The following is a 15,994-nucleotide window of genomic DNA, read 5'->3' on the forward strand; positions in this document are numbered from 1 at the left end:
CGGCCTCCTCTACTTCTCACTCTTTCTGCTCCCTCCATTGTACTCCGCACACACAGCTTACCTGTATTATAGTGCTTAGGCTGATTGCAAAGTGAACTAATTATCTAAAAAAGTTTTCACATGTGAAAGTGTGCCAGACAGTTGGCAAATTAGAGTTAATGATAGCCATACATGTGTATACTTTTGCTAGGAGCGTGTTGGAAATTTGGTAATTGAGTGTTGTGCAGTGAATTGTGCCTACAGTTTTGCAAAGTGTGTGTTACAAAATTGCAAACTGAGTGCAAAGCAGTTTTTGTGCTTTTAGTTTTGCAAACTCAGTGAGTGGTTTTGCTATAAGTCTGAATAGTTTTAGAGATTGTGCTACAGGAATCACAGTTAGGGTTTAAGCATTCAGAAAAAACTGTAATAAAGTACACTGTAAAAAAAATCCGTAAAAATACAGTACAATCTACTGTATAAACGTGAAGGAATTTTCCGTATTAGTCATTTACAGGTATTTTTCTGTATTTCTCAACTACTGCAATGCATTGTGGGAAAAAGAACCTGAAAAGGAGGGAAAAGTAAGCGCAAGAGCAGCCATTAGGCTTCTTTCAGGCTTCATCTGGATTTTGGATTCTGAAGTTGGAGAAACTGCCTTCACATTTCTGTGGTAAGTATTAAAACTCATGTTTCGTTTTATTAAAATAATGTTTTTCAAAAGACTCCGTGTTTTTATTTAGAAAGAATTGTTAATTTATTTGTTAACTGGTTTCGGCTGTCTCCAGACAAGTCAGGAATATTTTGCTGACTCATTTTTTAAAATAATTGTTATTTAGGTTTAACATGACTTAAGCTTTATTTTAGTTAATGTTAAAATAATTTTTACTGTGATACCACCAGTTTTGCCCTTCAGTGGCTGAACCAGTTTTCATAAATATTATAGTTAGCTGTCTGTGTCTCTCTGGGTATTACACAGCTGTGACTGCTAACTAGCTAATTAGCGAAAGTCAGCGATGTGGATAACTGGGAAAGTGAGAACTTCATGGTTCTAGAAATTATTCTAGGACTCTAATAAGTACTGTATCAATACCTGTGTTTTACAGTTGGCTCTACTGTACACTTTAAAGGGTTTCAGGCAAAGTTACACTAACCCTAGTTTAAGCCTCAGACCTTCCTGGCTGACGCTAGCAAATGCTAATGTTAGCCTCTGATTTGGGCTGCTAAAGTAAAGACTTTTAGCTAGCTGACCAGCATAGATTATTTCGGTGGTTAACAGACTGTAGTGGTAAAATTATTGAAAGTATAGTTTCACCTCAGCACATTTACAATTACAGTATGTCTATTTTGTAGCACATAGAAATGTTTAGTTAATATTTACAGACAGACACATTTTCCCTGTAACTGTGTTTTTACTCCAACATTTGTTGAAAATGTAATTTATGAAATGCTGAGCAGTATTTCTTGTATGTGGAATATTTTTGTCACCCCACTGTGCTAATGTGATTAAATACTAAAAATTATTACTAAAAAAATTCAATAATAAATCAATAATAACTATTTCTTGATTGAAATAGTAAGTGCAGTGCTGGTGTGCAGGGGCTCTATATGCCTTGTCTATATCAAGCTTTTAGCCAAATATAAGCAGAGATATTTGTATCTTTCTTAAAAATCCAGATCCTTACAGATTATTTGAGAAATGGATCAACAGCTATCGCTACTTGAAGCACTTTAAGTCCTGCAGTGGAAAAATATCCCTTATTTCACCTTTGATCACACACTTTGGTTTTCCAGTGCAGAGCAATGGCCAAGAAAAGGAAAGACTTCCCCGAGTGAAAAAAAAGATGAAGATACAAGCTGGTGATGATCCAGAGCAGCTGGTCTCAGGAAATGAAGAAAAACCCTGATCACCTTCTCTACAAACACAAGGTGAGTTTAATGTTGTGGTTGATTTAGTTTTTCAAGGTATGTATGTTACTTTAATTATAAACTGCTTTTGTTGCAACAGAATGGTGTTATGTGTATGCAACTCTACGTGAATTATAATCCTTTGTAGGGCTGCGTGATATGACCAAAATCTCATATCCCAATATAAGACGTATCTCTCCTGATAACGATATATATCACAAAATAGTGCATTTTCTGTAAATTCTGTGATTCTCGGGCAACTCGACTTATGTGAAATGTTTTCAGTTGGGCGTCGTGTACCTGGAGTCGAGTGTTTTGACCGATGCATGAAACTATACATTTTTAGACATGAGTTTAAATGGCCGCCATTTTCTTTCTGAGTATTTATTAGACGGCGTGCTGCAAGGAAAAGCCTGTTCTAACGTTTGAGTCTAAGGATTATTTTGAGCACCTGACGACTCTTTTTTGCTTTTCATTCGTAAACTCTCTCGAAACTCTTTCATGTGATTCTTGTGTAGGTGGTTAAAGAGGTTTGTCGTGTTCGAGTGGTGGTGGGGACCAGTTTGTGGCATAATTTGCATAGTACAGTTTTCTGGGGCGTGTCAGACTTTTCATAACCAAACCATGTCCATGCTACAGAGGTAGCCCCTCATTTAACAATAAGGTCCTCGATTTCTTTTGACTGGTCCTTCTGGTTCTGCCTCATCCTTGCTGGCCATGCTGGTATTCTCTGTGCCTTCGTCTGCGTGGTGACTGTAAGCACCATTTATAGTTACTTGATGTTTTTATTTGAGGTCATTTGTTTGATGCATATTCTGAAATTTTATGTTTGAGAATAATGTATATCATTTCAGTTTAGTTTGAAAAGTCTCAACAGAAACTTGAGCTTTATTGTGAAAGGTTTATGTGGAAAATAAACAAGCAGACGGCGGAGCCACACGATGGTTTTATCCTCATTGTTGGTAACGAAAGTATGCGTAAAAACAGTCACTTGTCCGTCCATAGTGTGGTTATTTTAAGTATAAGAGAAGGAGAGAACTTTAAGAAATAATATAGCAACTACAGTGACCATCAAAACCATGAAAAATATATTGCCGTAAACAGTTTATTTTGCAACACCACAAAACAAAGAATAGTGTATAATATGAAACGATAGACATTTTTATATCGTAATCTGATATATATCGTCATATCGCACAGCCCTAATCCTTTTTTTGTTTATGTTGTTTATGCTCTAGGTTAAAAAAAATTATAAAAATACAAACTTTTTAAAAATGACTTGTTGTTTCTCTTTTTTTTCTCAGAATAAATTGCGACTAGTCTCAATGGCTGACACGGAGGAGCAACACAGCGACACGTTAACTCCGACTGCTGCAGTTCCTGTATGAACTGAGCAACTCTTAAAATCCAAGGAAAAGCTGAGTGTATTTTACTTAAAGCTCAGATGGACCTTGATGTACTAACATGCAGGCTGCATTCAGGACTTTGTCACACTGTTATATGAAGAGCGGTAACAAGACTTTGTAGTAATTTGTCTTACTATTGTCTTATTTGTTGTGATTTAGGGTCTGTGCGCACAAGCAGAGGTTTTTGTTTGTAACTGTAACCTCGTTTTCAGAGCCTTGTCTAACATTTAATGGTCATGAAATATGTCAGACTTTTTCCTCTACTTAACCAGCTTAGAGAATTTGAACACCGTGGAGAAAAAGGTGTGCATTAAGGATTTTGAACTATGATGTTTAAGTGTTGTCACTGCTGAGGATTCGTGGACACAGATCCTTATTCACTATGCTGCTGTTTACAGTTTAACTTTTCATCAGAACAAGCACTTCTAATTATACTTTGCTCCTCACTGACAAAACAAGTCCCGTAAATACACTTTTATCTTTAAGTTTGGGACAGTAATCTGTCTTAATTTATTATGTGTTGTAGTTATCATATGGGGAAAAGTCCTGTGGTTATCCATCAGTCCTGTTTGAATAAACCCAAAGTTCAGGAACATCTTCTTTAGATCTGTTCAGTTGTATTCATGTGGCACCACTTAAACAGTCAACAAATTTTGACTCAAGTATGTTATATTGTAAGGTAAAGAGCCCAAAGAGTAATCTCAGACAAATGTTCACACAAATGTGAATTACATTCACTTCATTAATGAAGTGAATGTAATTCAGTAATCAAAGGTGTTTGGCTATAACTGACTACATGTGTATACTGTATCATAAGTGGACAGAGATGGATGTAAACCACACCTTAACCATTTGGCTGAGGCAAAACTACCACAAGGCAGTGATTCTAACTAAAAGGTACTCTGGATATTATTAAATGTGAACATGTCATTAAATATGACATTTTTTTGTTTGTCAGGTGTCCTGTTTGAAGAAAACACTTGGTAGCCACTTGAATGAATGTAAATAAACACATTTACATGAGGGCAACCTGATTTCAAGGAAATAAAAATGCTCAAATTTGAAAGCTTGTGAGTTATTTTGTTCATGTATCAGCTGTTTAGTAGTTTTATGACAAGATGGATGCTGTCATTATATTTTAGTATAGTGTTTGAGTTAAGGAGAATAAAAGAATATTTAACATTAACTGTACCAATGTTGTTGTGTACGAAGCACAAATTAATTTAAGTTTTAATTTATGAATTTTTGAGTACATGGTGTACTAGGTTGTAATTGCATAGAAATGTACGTTTAAGGATATAAAGAACTATATTTAATGAGTTACAGTGAAAAGAAGTGCTTGGAAATAGTAATATAAACAGAAATTTCAATTTTTCTATTAACGGAAAATATCAGTTAATGATACAGAAAATATACTGTGAATAAACGGAATCTTCTGTTTTATAGCTGAAGGAAATGTCCGTAAATAGTACAGAGAGTATACTGTAAATCTACAGAATTTTCCGTTTTATCATTTACAGAAAGGTCCGTCAAACCTCCGTAAAAAAACAGAAAATGTACTGGCAGAAAATTACCAGGACATTTTCTGTTTTTCTACGGAATATTTTTTTACAGTGTATTCTGATTCTGAGTTTGAATGGACCATGTACAGCACCTCCATTGCTGAAGCTGTTTCGCTGAGCCCCGGCAGAGCGTTCTCACTCCCGAGGCGTAACATGTCGACGTTTTGTCACGTCCCGCGGCGTTCCTGAGGAACGCGAAAGGAGACCCTCAGCGTTCTTATGGTACGCGGTGGGTTATGGCTGGAATCCAGTGCAATGACGCTCCCGCGGTAATAGACGTTCCAGCCCTGTATTCCAGCCCTAAACCTAACCTTATCCCTAGCCCTAACCATAACCTTATTCCAGACCGTAACCAGGACTTTAATGATGTTAAATAGCGTGTTTCTAAGCGATTTGAAGAAAAAGAGCGAACATGTGTAGGTTCAGTCCAGACGGTTCTCATATTTCCTCTTTTTCCGAGGTCGTCATTTAGGAACGTGGTGGGTAGCCGAAAACGTAATATGGTGACGATTTGTCACCTAGCGTAAAATGTTACGCTTTGGGAGTGAGAACGGGTTGGCCCCGGCTACAAGGTCATTGATGGCTTTCGTTTTGGTAACCTCCAAATCAAATGGTGGACACTGGAGTACTCCTCCGGCTTGGTACTGAAAAAGGAGTCCTGTCGGTTTTTGTTAACCTGTGAAACTTCAGAGGCAGCTGATAGGTACCGACAGGCCAAGTGGTTCAGGCAGTTAAGACAGTTAACCTTGTCAGGTAATGATGGTAGTGATTCTCATTAAAGCTTCCTGGTTTGATCAGAAAATAAAACATTGGTCCAAACACCTGAAAGTCCTGAAAACGCGTTGTGAATTCTGTCTCGAGTCTACGGATGTATCCGTGTATTTCCGCGGTGCTGATGCTGTGCTGAGCATTTGAAGTGTTGAAATGTGAAAAGATAACAATGTCCCTCTCGCCGGTAGGTGGCTGATATATTTTTTGGGGGTTGTTATCTAAGATGTCGTCATTATGAAGCGGCACAACTAAAGGGTCTACGCAAGCTAATTTGCGATGTGCACCGCTGGCGCGTCCATTTATTTTTCAATGCACCTTCTCAGATTAATTCACTGCATCAAAATCGTCCCGGACATTTTGACTAGAGACTGGCCCACCATTATAGGAAAAATCATAAAGCCTTTGAATGAAAACAAACGCTGTTGTGACAGTGATGTACACTGTTCTGATGGTATATATGCATCAATCTATCAATTGTTTGTTGTAAGATTCAGATAATTATTTAATAAAAGTGAGACATTTTAAATGAGAATAAGAAAGTATTTCTTTGTGCCCCCCTCTCCCCGTTAATGCCCTACCTGCCCCCTGGCAAAAATTTCCTAGATCCACCCCTGCACAGTTACCAGCTGTCAGCTGCTTAGAAAAGCATCCTGGTGTTATTTGTCTCTCAGAAACAGTTTATAACTTCAACTCATTCATGTCACCTAAAAGGTAAACCTGTTTCTCCATCACCTGTTCAGCTCTGATGATTCAGTAAGGACATCTCCTGGTTTCATCTTCATGTTTCCCTCTCACCAGATAACCAAACCAACATCATGACCAGGAGCTTTTACAGCTGTGGCTCCAGCAAACATCAGCTGATACTAGAAATTAATATTAAATAAATTCTAACAACAGCTGATCAAGCTTAAACGTGCTGCTGTTGTTTAGCGCGACATCCGCTGGTTTCCTCTTTCTGGCACAAAGTGGGCGATAAATAAACAAGAGAGTCGATCAGCTGATCATTGATCAGTTTCATGATTGTGTGTGTGTGTGTGTGTGTGTGTGTGTGTGTGTCTGTGTGTGTGTGTGTGTGTGGATAATAGCAAACACTGAAATACAGTTTTTGCACGCAGGAATGAATTTTGTTCACTCAAATTTAGCTTTTCTTTGCTCAAAATAAATTTCTCTTCAGAATGCAACACCTTGCACCTGCACCGGGGTTAGGGTTTGTTGGATTACACACACACACATACACACAAGTACACACACACACACACGCACACACATGGACACACACGGACACACACACACACACGCACACACACACATACACACACACACACATAAGTACACACACGCACACACACGGACACACACGGACACACACACACACACACACACGCACACACACATACACACACACACACACGGACACACACAGACACACACACACACGGACACACACGGACACACACACACGTACACACACGGACACACACACACGTACACACACGGACACACACGGACACACACGGACACACACACACACGCACACACACACAGACACACACACACACGCACACACACGCACGCACACGCACGCACACGCACGGACACACACACACACATACACACACACACACACACACACACACAGACACACACACACACGGACACACACGGACACACATACACACATACACACACACACACACACACACACACACGGACACACACACACGGACACACACGGACACACACACACGTACACACACGGACACACACGGACACACACGGACACACACACACACGCACACACACAGACACACACACACACGCACACACACGCACGCACACGCACGCACACGCACGGACACACACACACACACATACACACACACACACACACACACACACACACACACACACGGACACACACGGACACACACACACACACACACACACACACACACACACACACACACACACACACACACACACACACACACACACACACACACACACATGTTTCTGTCTGTATTTCTGTGGACGTCACTTGCCAGCTGTCACTGAATGTCTCCCACGAGCACGTTTAGCTTTTTTAATGTTTTGCCCACTTGTTGCGCACTTGTTGCCCACTTGTTGCCCACTTGCACCTTTTTGTTTTTGTCTAAACCTGCACAAAGACAGAAATGTGGCATGAGGCCAGTCTCAGCGGTGCATTCACAGCACTATATTTTCCATTCTGCCGATTATTAATAATGAAGCCTGTTATTAAAGAAGCACTAATAATACTGGAGCTGTTAACACACACGCTTACACACATGTGAGCAGGAAAAGTATCTTTATTCAAATGCAGGTTTAAACCTCAGGACCAGCCACAGCTTCTTCAAACTGTGAGACGAAGAATACAAGTTAGTAAAAGCTCAAAGTTCTTTGCATTGATGCTGTGAACATGAACGTGTGTGAAAGGTGTGTGTTGTTACAGCTTCGTACCTGCAGCTCACGAGACAAACATGTATTGGGTCTCAGCCTGGTCACCTGACAGAAACATGGTAGAAAAACATGAACGTGTCATTTCTCTGAGTCACTGATGGAAACATCAGCTTGTATGAACTGTTCAGTCTGATGGATCCTCTGAAGTGTGTCAGTGTGCTGTTGGAGTAAAGCTTAGTTAGACTTGGACCTGGTTGGTAGTAGTCATAGATCTTGACCACGGCTGGCTTCAGGTTGTCCACTGGGAGCTCCTGGATGATCTCTAAGCTGTGGTTGATGGCTGTGTCCTTTGATAACTGGACGAGACAGAAACAATCGCAGACACAGTTTGTACCAAAGATCATCATCTGGTGTCCCCACGGTGACTTTCACTTACCTCCTCTAAGTACACCAGAACGTGATCCTCCTTTTGCTCAACACGACTCACCAGGAGGCCACGTTTGAGCTGTGAGGAGATGACATCATTTTATTATTATCCTCACAATTATCACATGAGATGCACTCGTTGGTAGAATCTGTCTAATTACTCACACTCTTCAAAGACTCGGGGTCTGGGGAAAATCCAGAGAGCATTTTGATGTCCAGGATCACCATGTTTGTAGTTTCCTCCTTTCCACTGTACCTGTGTTTGAACAGTGTGATTATACTGACCTGTGTGCACACTTGCTTTTCATCTACCAGCAGTTCCTCCACACGGGTAAAGAGCGCTCCTCTCACCTGTCACATACTTACAGTGATTGTATTTGCACAGTGAATTTGGGTCTAGCAGATTCACTGGTGTTGACCTCTAGATGGACTCTCACACTGAGAGTGGTGACATCAGCAGGTGTTGGGATGTTGTAGGTGGCAGAAATCTGGGAAACACACTTGGGTCACGTGTGGAACAGAACTAATCACACCTCAATGCACCCTGCTGTCACTGTTCTACACCATGACACATATTAGCACACATACTTTTATAGTCATACCTATATGTCTATATTCATCTTAATATGAGCATCTCTGTTATATCTACACTCATTTTATACAACTGCTTGATGTTTGTTGTATATTTGCTGCTATGACAACTCAGTTTCCCTCTGGGATTAATAGTTTCCCTGATTCTGATACAGACAGAAAGTTCATTTGTTTTTGCTCAGTTCTCCAATTTAGTTTAAAATAGCATTGTACTCTCTACAGTTATTACTGCCAGGTCTAATGTCTTTATTGTGTATGACAATACATGTGCAAGATGAGCTTTATTACATGTGACAATGCTAATGCTCTCTGAAGTTGTATAAGGAAAAAGAAAAAGAAGAAACCCTTTCTCTGACATCAACCAGGAGCTTCTCACGTGATGCTGTCACTGACCTGCACTGAAGCACATGCAGTGCCCTTCACCTCCAGCCTGTATTTTCCTGACACGTCCTGCAGCGCCTCCTCCTGGTAGAGCAGTTTGTTGCCCTGATTTACATCAAACGTCAGCTGACTGCTGGGAGCCTGAACTGTCACTGTGCTCCAACCTTCAGCACTGAACACCAGAGTGGAGTAGAGAGCCAGAGCCTGAAGAGCCACCACCGTGTCCTACAGGATGGATTCATTGTGGTTAACACACACAGCATGTGTCTCCATATTTCATGGGCTTAAGTGGAATAGACATTAAGTTAAAACAGCCTGTGTCACTTTGAGACCCTCTCACAAAAGAGATCCTTAATCTCAAGTTTTCCAAAGTTCACTTCCTGGTTAAATAAACGTTAAACAGGTTAAATTATCTTTAACTGAGAATTATCAAAGTATAGAAATTACAGGTATAAACTCGCAGGTGATCTGTTATTTACAGGCTGTTACGTGTAGTTGGTGTACAGAAGTCTGAGGTAACATTGCTATTCTGTAAAAACAATGAATTTTTAGACAAAACTTGTCATGTTCTAACTAAAGAATAAAAACTTCTCTGCCTGGCTAAAACAAATCTGTTTTACATATCTGATAGAAAACTGAAAGCTTCAGTATTATTTCTTCTGTCCCTGGTTTTGTCTAAGACTGTACTCAAAGATGAGCTTCATACTGTTCGGGTGGTGTCGTACCTGAGTGGAGGAGAAGCCTCCGTAATAGTTCTGCTGCCCAGTCAGCCACCTGATAATACCAGAGGCATATCCCAGATCCTCAGCAGTCGGGGAGGCGCTGAGTTTGGCCAACAGCACATAAGAACTGATCTCCACTGACAGGGAGGCTGATGTTTCTGCTGCTGTCTGAGACCAGTAGAGGAAACCTCCTACAAACACAATAACAGTCACGGTGATGCTAATGAAGCCTGAATGATGTCCTGCTAAAGGATAACTCACCTTCCCTCACTGCAACTGTGTCTAAGTGCTGCAGAAGGTGAGCACGGGTCTCCACGTCTCCTGCCAGAGTGAACACATAGGCCAGCAGAGCTGTAGTGTAGGTGTTGCTCAGGTCACTGAGAGACTCCTTGAGACAAGCCAGGCTCTGGATCATCACAGGATCCTTTAAAAGATCACAACAAAGAACTTTAATGGACAAACAGAAACCTTCTTTCATTAAACCCAGTGTGAGAAGAATAGGAGGCAGAGTTCCTGATTCAGTCACTCAAAACATCAGCGTGATAATAGAAAACACAGCAATTAGAGGAAAGTACAGATCAAGCAAAGACTGGAGCAATCTGCTAGTAGTATTTACAATATAAAGAACATATTGAAAAAACACTGTACAGGTTGGGTGGTGATACCAGTCCTTGCTGGTGAGAGTTCAGGTATGTGGATGACACCTGGGTGAAAATCAATTCTCAGGACGTTCCACAATTCACAGATCACATTAACTCGGTGGAACGACACATCAAATTCACCAGGGAGGATATGAAAAGTGTCAGGTTAGTCTTCTTAGACTGTGAGATTTCCATCAGGGATGGAGGACATTTAAAAGCTGATGTGTACCGTAAACCTAAGCTCCAGCCGATCCAGGAGAGAAGGACAACTGCTGCCTAAGTGAAAACCTGTAGTGATCCCGTATGTGTCAGGAGTATCAGAACAGCTGAGGCACATTTTTTTCTAAACACTGTGTCTCTGTGGCTTTTAAACCCCAAAACACGCTGCGCCAAAAATTGGTCCACCCCGACACAAACAGAGTAACATAGTGTACGGTGTTAAGTTCCAGGAGGATTGCCAGGATCTATACATCGGGGAAATCGAACAACCTCTGGCTAAGAGGATAGCACAACACAGAGGAGCAACCTCGTCAGGCCAGGACTCTGCAGTCTATTCACACCTGTAGGCCAGTGGACACTCTTTCAATGATGCTGGTTTGAGTGTAGGGTCAAGGAGGCCATTTACGTGAAAAAGGAAAGACCATCTCTGAATCGAGGAGGGGCCTAAGGGTACATCTTTTGCTATCTTACAATGCTGTGATTGCAGCTATTCCCCAACTCTCTGTGAATGGTACTGATGGCCATTGATCAGTGGTCTTTGATCAGTGGGTTTTGGTCAGTGGTTGTTGATCAATGGTCATGAGAATTTGCATAATTATGATTAAGGAACTGACCTCCCAGCCACTGGTTCCTTCAGTGGGCTGGTTTCAGTCATTATGCAAATGTACTGTTTATAAGATTGAAACCTGCAGTCAGCTGAGACTGAAGACGTCACCTGGATGAGTGACGAAACGTTTCTCCCACTGAAAACATCCAGATGAACAGAATCAACTTTTTGGGGTATATGTAATATATATATTAGATTGTATATTATATTGTTGGTTTATACACTTTTGTGTATGTATTTATATATGCATACCAGCTCAGACGTCGCCCGGATCAACTACTGGAACAAGAAGGCATTGGTGGGCAAGAGATGAAAATAAGGCGTTGTTGGAATGCTACTATACAAGTAACCCTGGCAGAAGGGGTTACATGAATAGGATGAGGGACCTATGGAATTCCCAGCACCCACACTGACAGCGAAACAACTAATAGCTCAGTGTTCCAACATTCGAAAGAAGGGTATTGCTCTCACAGCTAGAGATTGTCGAAGTGCAACACAAATGCTACGGCAAGGGGGAGCCAGGACGCCAGGCCAGGGGGGGAGATGTCATCACCGCCACCCGAGATTTGTACCAAGCCCCAAGTGCTATAGTGCAAGAGGAAGTGACCTGAAAGATAGGATCATGGCAAAACTTGAAAACTGGAATCCCCGTAGCTGGTTACCAAGATGTGAAGATCTGCTAGATGATGTAAATGCGATACATACAGCCACGATTATCGAAACTAACAAGCTGATCTACAGTACAGCAGCAGTGATCAGAAAGATGCTTGGCTACAGGTTGAACAGCCACAAGGAGAAGGAGACTAGAGGCTAAGATCAAAGAGGGAGGTTAACCAACTTTCGGAGCTGCAGAAAGGTGTGACAAAGACGGTGCCCAAGAAGAAGTTTAGCAAGCTGTCCATGGAAACTGCCAAACAACGACTAACAGCCTTGGCCAGCACCTTGCCATACACTAGTATGGCTCACATCTACTGGTGGAAGAAGCTGACTGCACTCCATGAGTGTCTGGCAGCACAAATGAACCAGCTGTTAGTTGACGAGAGACACCCAGAATGGCTAACTGTAGGGCGGACAGTCCTGAAGGGATCGGTCCCATCGGTCCAATCCAACTACTGACCAATAACCTGCCTCAGTACCACATGGAAGCTCCTGTCAGGCATCATAGTGGCTAAGATGAACAGACACATGTTCCTGTGCCCCACTCATTGGCAAGAATACCAGAGGTGCAAAACACCAGCTACTTGTAACAATCAGCCGAGACTGCCTGGATTGATTACAAGAGGGTCTATGACTTAATGCCCCACAGCTGTATCTTGGAATGCCTAGACCTGTACAAGATCAACAGGACTTTAAGAACCTTCATCAAGAACTCAATGGGAATGTGGCATACAACACTAGAGGCCAACTTCAAGCCCATAGCACAATCATCATCTATCAAGGAGATGCTCTGTCCCTACGGATACTGACTACGGGATGAAGCAGCTGTCAGCCATCTCCTGTATGACATCATACGTGGATACGTGGATATGTGGATGACATCAAGCTGTATGCCAAGAGTGAACGAGACATCGATTCACTGATCCACACCACCAGGATATACAGCAACGGCATTGGAATATCGTTCGGACTGGAGAAATGTAGTCGGATGACAACAAAGAGAGGAAACGTAGGCGGAACTTAGGGAATCTAACTAAGGCAACATTGCAGACATAGAGGACAGCTACAACTACTTGGAGATCCAACAGGAAAATGGAAACCACAAAGAGGCTGCTGGGAAAGCTGCTACCACCAAGTACCTGCAGAGGGTCAGGCAAATCCTGAGGAGTCCGCTGAATGTTAGAACAGGATCCGGCCTATCAAAACCTATGCCCTGCCCGTCATCAGGTACCCTGCTGGAATAATAAGCTGGCAAAAGGAGGAGATAGACACTGACATCAAGACAAGAAAGTTCCTAACCATGCATGGAGGGTTTCACCCCAAGTCCCGCATGCTAAATGGCAGGAAGGAGGCCAGGGACTGGTGAGTGTCAGCACCACATTCCAAGATGAAACAACGAATATCCACGAGTACGAGGAAGATGGCCCCAACTGACGGAGTGCTCAGTGAATACCTCAGGCAGCAGAAACCCAAGAAAGAGGAGGAAGGCGAGGAACCATCATGGAAGGACAGGCCCCTGCACAGTATGTTACCACCGGCAGATAGAGGAAGTAGATGATACCCAGAAATCCTACCAGTGGCTGAAAAAAGCTGGACTGAAAGACAGCACAGAGGTACTAATCATAGCAGCACAGCAACAAGCTCTGAGTACAAGATCCATAGAGGCTGGGGTCTATCACACCAGGCAAGACCCCAGGTGCAGGCTGTGTAAAGATGCTGAGACAATCCAGCACATACCAGCAGGGTGCTAGACTGCTGGTTAAACCTAACTCCATGGCTCAGCAGCTCAAACTCTACTCCTTTTTTTGTTGAATACCTTGATATTCTTTGACTCTACTCACATGTTGGGATGTATTCATTTCCAAGAAGGCAGCAGTAACGTACGCACTGAGAGTCACTTCATCAGATACACCACCCTGTCAACAGAAGACATCATAGACACTTTATCATCAGTGCACCAACATTCAGGGATATGAAGTCATGAAAATGATTTTCAGCTGCATGTGGTTTTAGTATCATCAATGTCTTGATGCATGTTCAAACATCCAGCTAAAGAGATGAACGGGAAGTTGATTTTGTTCATCTGGACATTGTATTTCCAGTGAGATGGATGTTTCTTCACCTCGGGTTTCCCCAACCTTATAAACAGTTTGAGTAGTCATCTACTAATCAGAAGGTTGGTGGTTTGATTCCCAGCTGCTCCAGCCTGCATGCCAAATATTTGTGGGCAATATACTAATCCCAAGTTGGTCTCTAGTGCATACTTTGTATTTAGTATAAATATGTGTGAATGCTACATAGAAAGCAGTGCTGGTGTGAATGGAACAAGATGAATGGAAATTATTTCTTAAATAAAATAATAGAATATACTGATGTGAGCTATTACAGTATGTAGTACAGTGTTTTCCATGTATGCATGACATTATTAATAAAATTTGTTAAATCCAGACTGGAGGCTGTTTACACAGTCTAACAGCGAAGAACTGCAGGTTACCTTCATTCCGTTATGGAAGAGTTTCCCAGACTTTTCAAAACAGCCATTTTCTTGTTGTTTATGTTGCAGCCAGGTCTTAGACTCTTCGATCTTTCTGGGATCAATAAAGACGAAAGACTGAGCTTTGGCAAAACTTCTTACCACAAACGCAGTCAGCCTGACAAAAAGAAAACAACACTTACACGTCTTACAATGATGGAAATGTTTGGCTGTGAGGTCACATTAAGAGAAAGAAATACTGATCATTTTGAAAATAAACTTGAAATTTCAAGGTTAAATTTGAAAATGTATTTTGAGACAAAAGCAGAAATGTGGATATCACAGTTATTTCAGGACAAACTGCCACGGTTGCTTTCCCCTCTGAATTAGTGAAATCGTACTTCAGACTCAGTTTTAGTAACAAGGAAGGAACTGATGTCACTTGTAGCAATAAAAACAGTGTGGCAGTAAGTATAAGTACACCGAAAAGCAGAAAGTGGTGCAGAAAGCTGCATGTGGTTAAATTTGTATAAAAGGAAATGGCTGCTAATGTACAGATGCAAGGATACCGATGGTTCCACGCTCGTGGAATAAAGAGGATCTATGCTGTATCACAAGACCACTGATTTATTTCACTACATCTACTCAAGGCATTTTATACAGGGTGTAGCAGTCGTTTGAAACAACAACTGTAATCATTTCAACTGTTTTCTTAGATTTGAATTTGACTTTTTTCACAAAACAGTATTAAGACTTTATTATTGAAATAGCATTTAGATGTTTTCTTAAAGTAAAATAACTTTAAGCTTTAAAATTCGACTTTATTCTAATAATGATCAATAACATTTTTATGTGGCTCTAATGCTCCTTCCTACCTACTAAATTACACAGTATTAACCAAAAGGTATTGTTAATGTTGGCTTAGTCAAAGGATTAAATGGAGAATTATTTTAAGTATTAGAGGTAGACATGTTTATGTTATTAATGGGTAGTCAAACTTCAAGAAACGTCTTCTGTTTGGTGGGATATTTAAAAACCAGTGTAACCTCTCTGGTTTGTGACATGTTTGATCAGTGATGTTCTCACCAAGTGTTTCCTGGTCCTGTTCCAAATGTGGTGTAAGCACCGTCAGCACTTTTGTAGTTGAGCTGTCTTTGGTATCCTGTAACAACAGGGACACCATGATCGAGACATTGTTGCTATGGTGATGATTGGACTCCATTTGTTTATGGATCT

At 41.3% G+C, this 15,994-nt stretch overlaps 1 protein-coding gene and 1 long non-coding RNA gene across 2 annotated transcripts in view; one reads left to right on the forward strand and one right to left on the reverse strand.

Annotated features, from left to right (window-relative positions):
- Positions 1-428: 428 nt before the first annotated feature.
- On the forward strand, positions 429-4,392 carry LOC147333477 (uncharacterized). Its single transcript, XR_015125391.1, has 3 exons — positions 429-649; positions 1,771-1,905; positions 3,189-4,392. It is a non-coding gene; the product is annotated as an uncharacterized LOC147333477 (long non-coding RNA).
- A 3,540-nt stretch (positions 4,393-7,932) lies between these two features.
- Positions 7,933-15,994, reverse strand: part of LOC147333478 (alpha-2-macroglobulin-like) — a 63,536-nt gene continuing 55,474 nt past the window's right edge. The window contains exons 25-36 of the mRNA XM_086266942.1: positions 15,845-15,920; positions 14,780-14,936; positions 14,127-14,201; positions 10,423-10,585; positions 10,165-10,352; positions 9,452-9,664; positions 8,834-8,955; positions 8,633-8,723; positions 8,478-8,546; positions 8,292-8,397; positions 8,102-8,146; positions 7,933-7,999 (exon numbers count right to left, since the gene is read on the reverse strand). Of these exons, the coding sequence (XP_086123068.1) occupies positions 8,109-8,146; positions 8,292-8,397; positions 8,478-8,546; positions 8,633-8,723; positions 8,834-8,955; positions 9,452-9,664; positions 10,165-10,352; positions 10,423-10,585; positions 14,127-14,201; positions 14,780-14,936; positions 15,845-15,920 (1,298 nt within the window). The 3' untranslated portion in view covers positions 7,933-7,999; positions 8,102-8,108. The remainder of the gene's footprint in view (positions 8,000-8,101; positions 8,147-8,291; positions 8,398-8,477; positions 8,547-8,632; positions 8,724-8,833; positions 8,956-9,451; positions 9,665-10,164; positions 10,353-10,422; positions 10,586-14,126; positions 14,202-14,779; positions 14,937-15,844; positions 15,921-15,994) is intronic.

Source organism: Aulonocara sp. 'chitande type north' Nkhata Bay, linkage group LG3 (genome assembly GCF_057382095.1).
Source record: "Aulonocara sp. 'chitande type north' Nkhata Bay isolate Kocher_YH1m ecotype deep benthic linkage group LG3, A_spYH_male_GT1.1, whole genome shotgun sequence".
Lineage (NCBI taxonomy): Eukaryota > Metazoa > Chordata > Actinopteri > Cichliformes > Cichlidae > Aulonocara > Aulonocara sp. 'chitande type north' Nkhata Bay.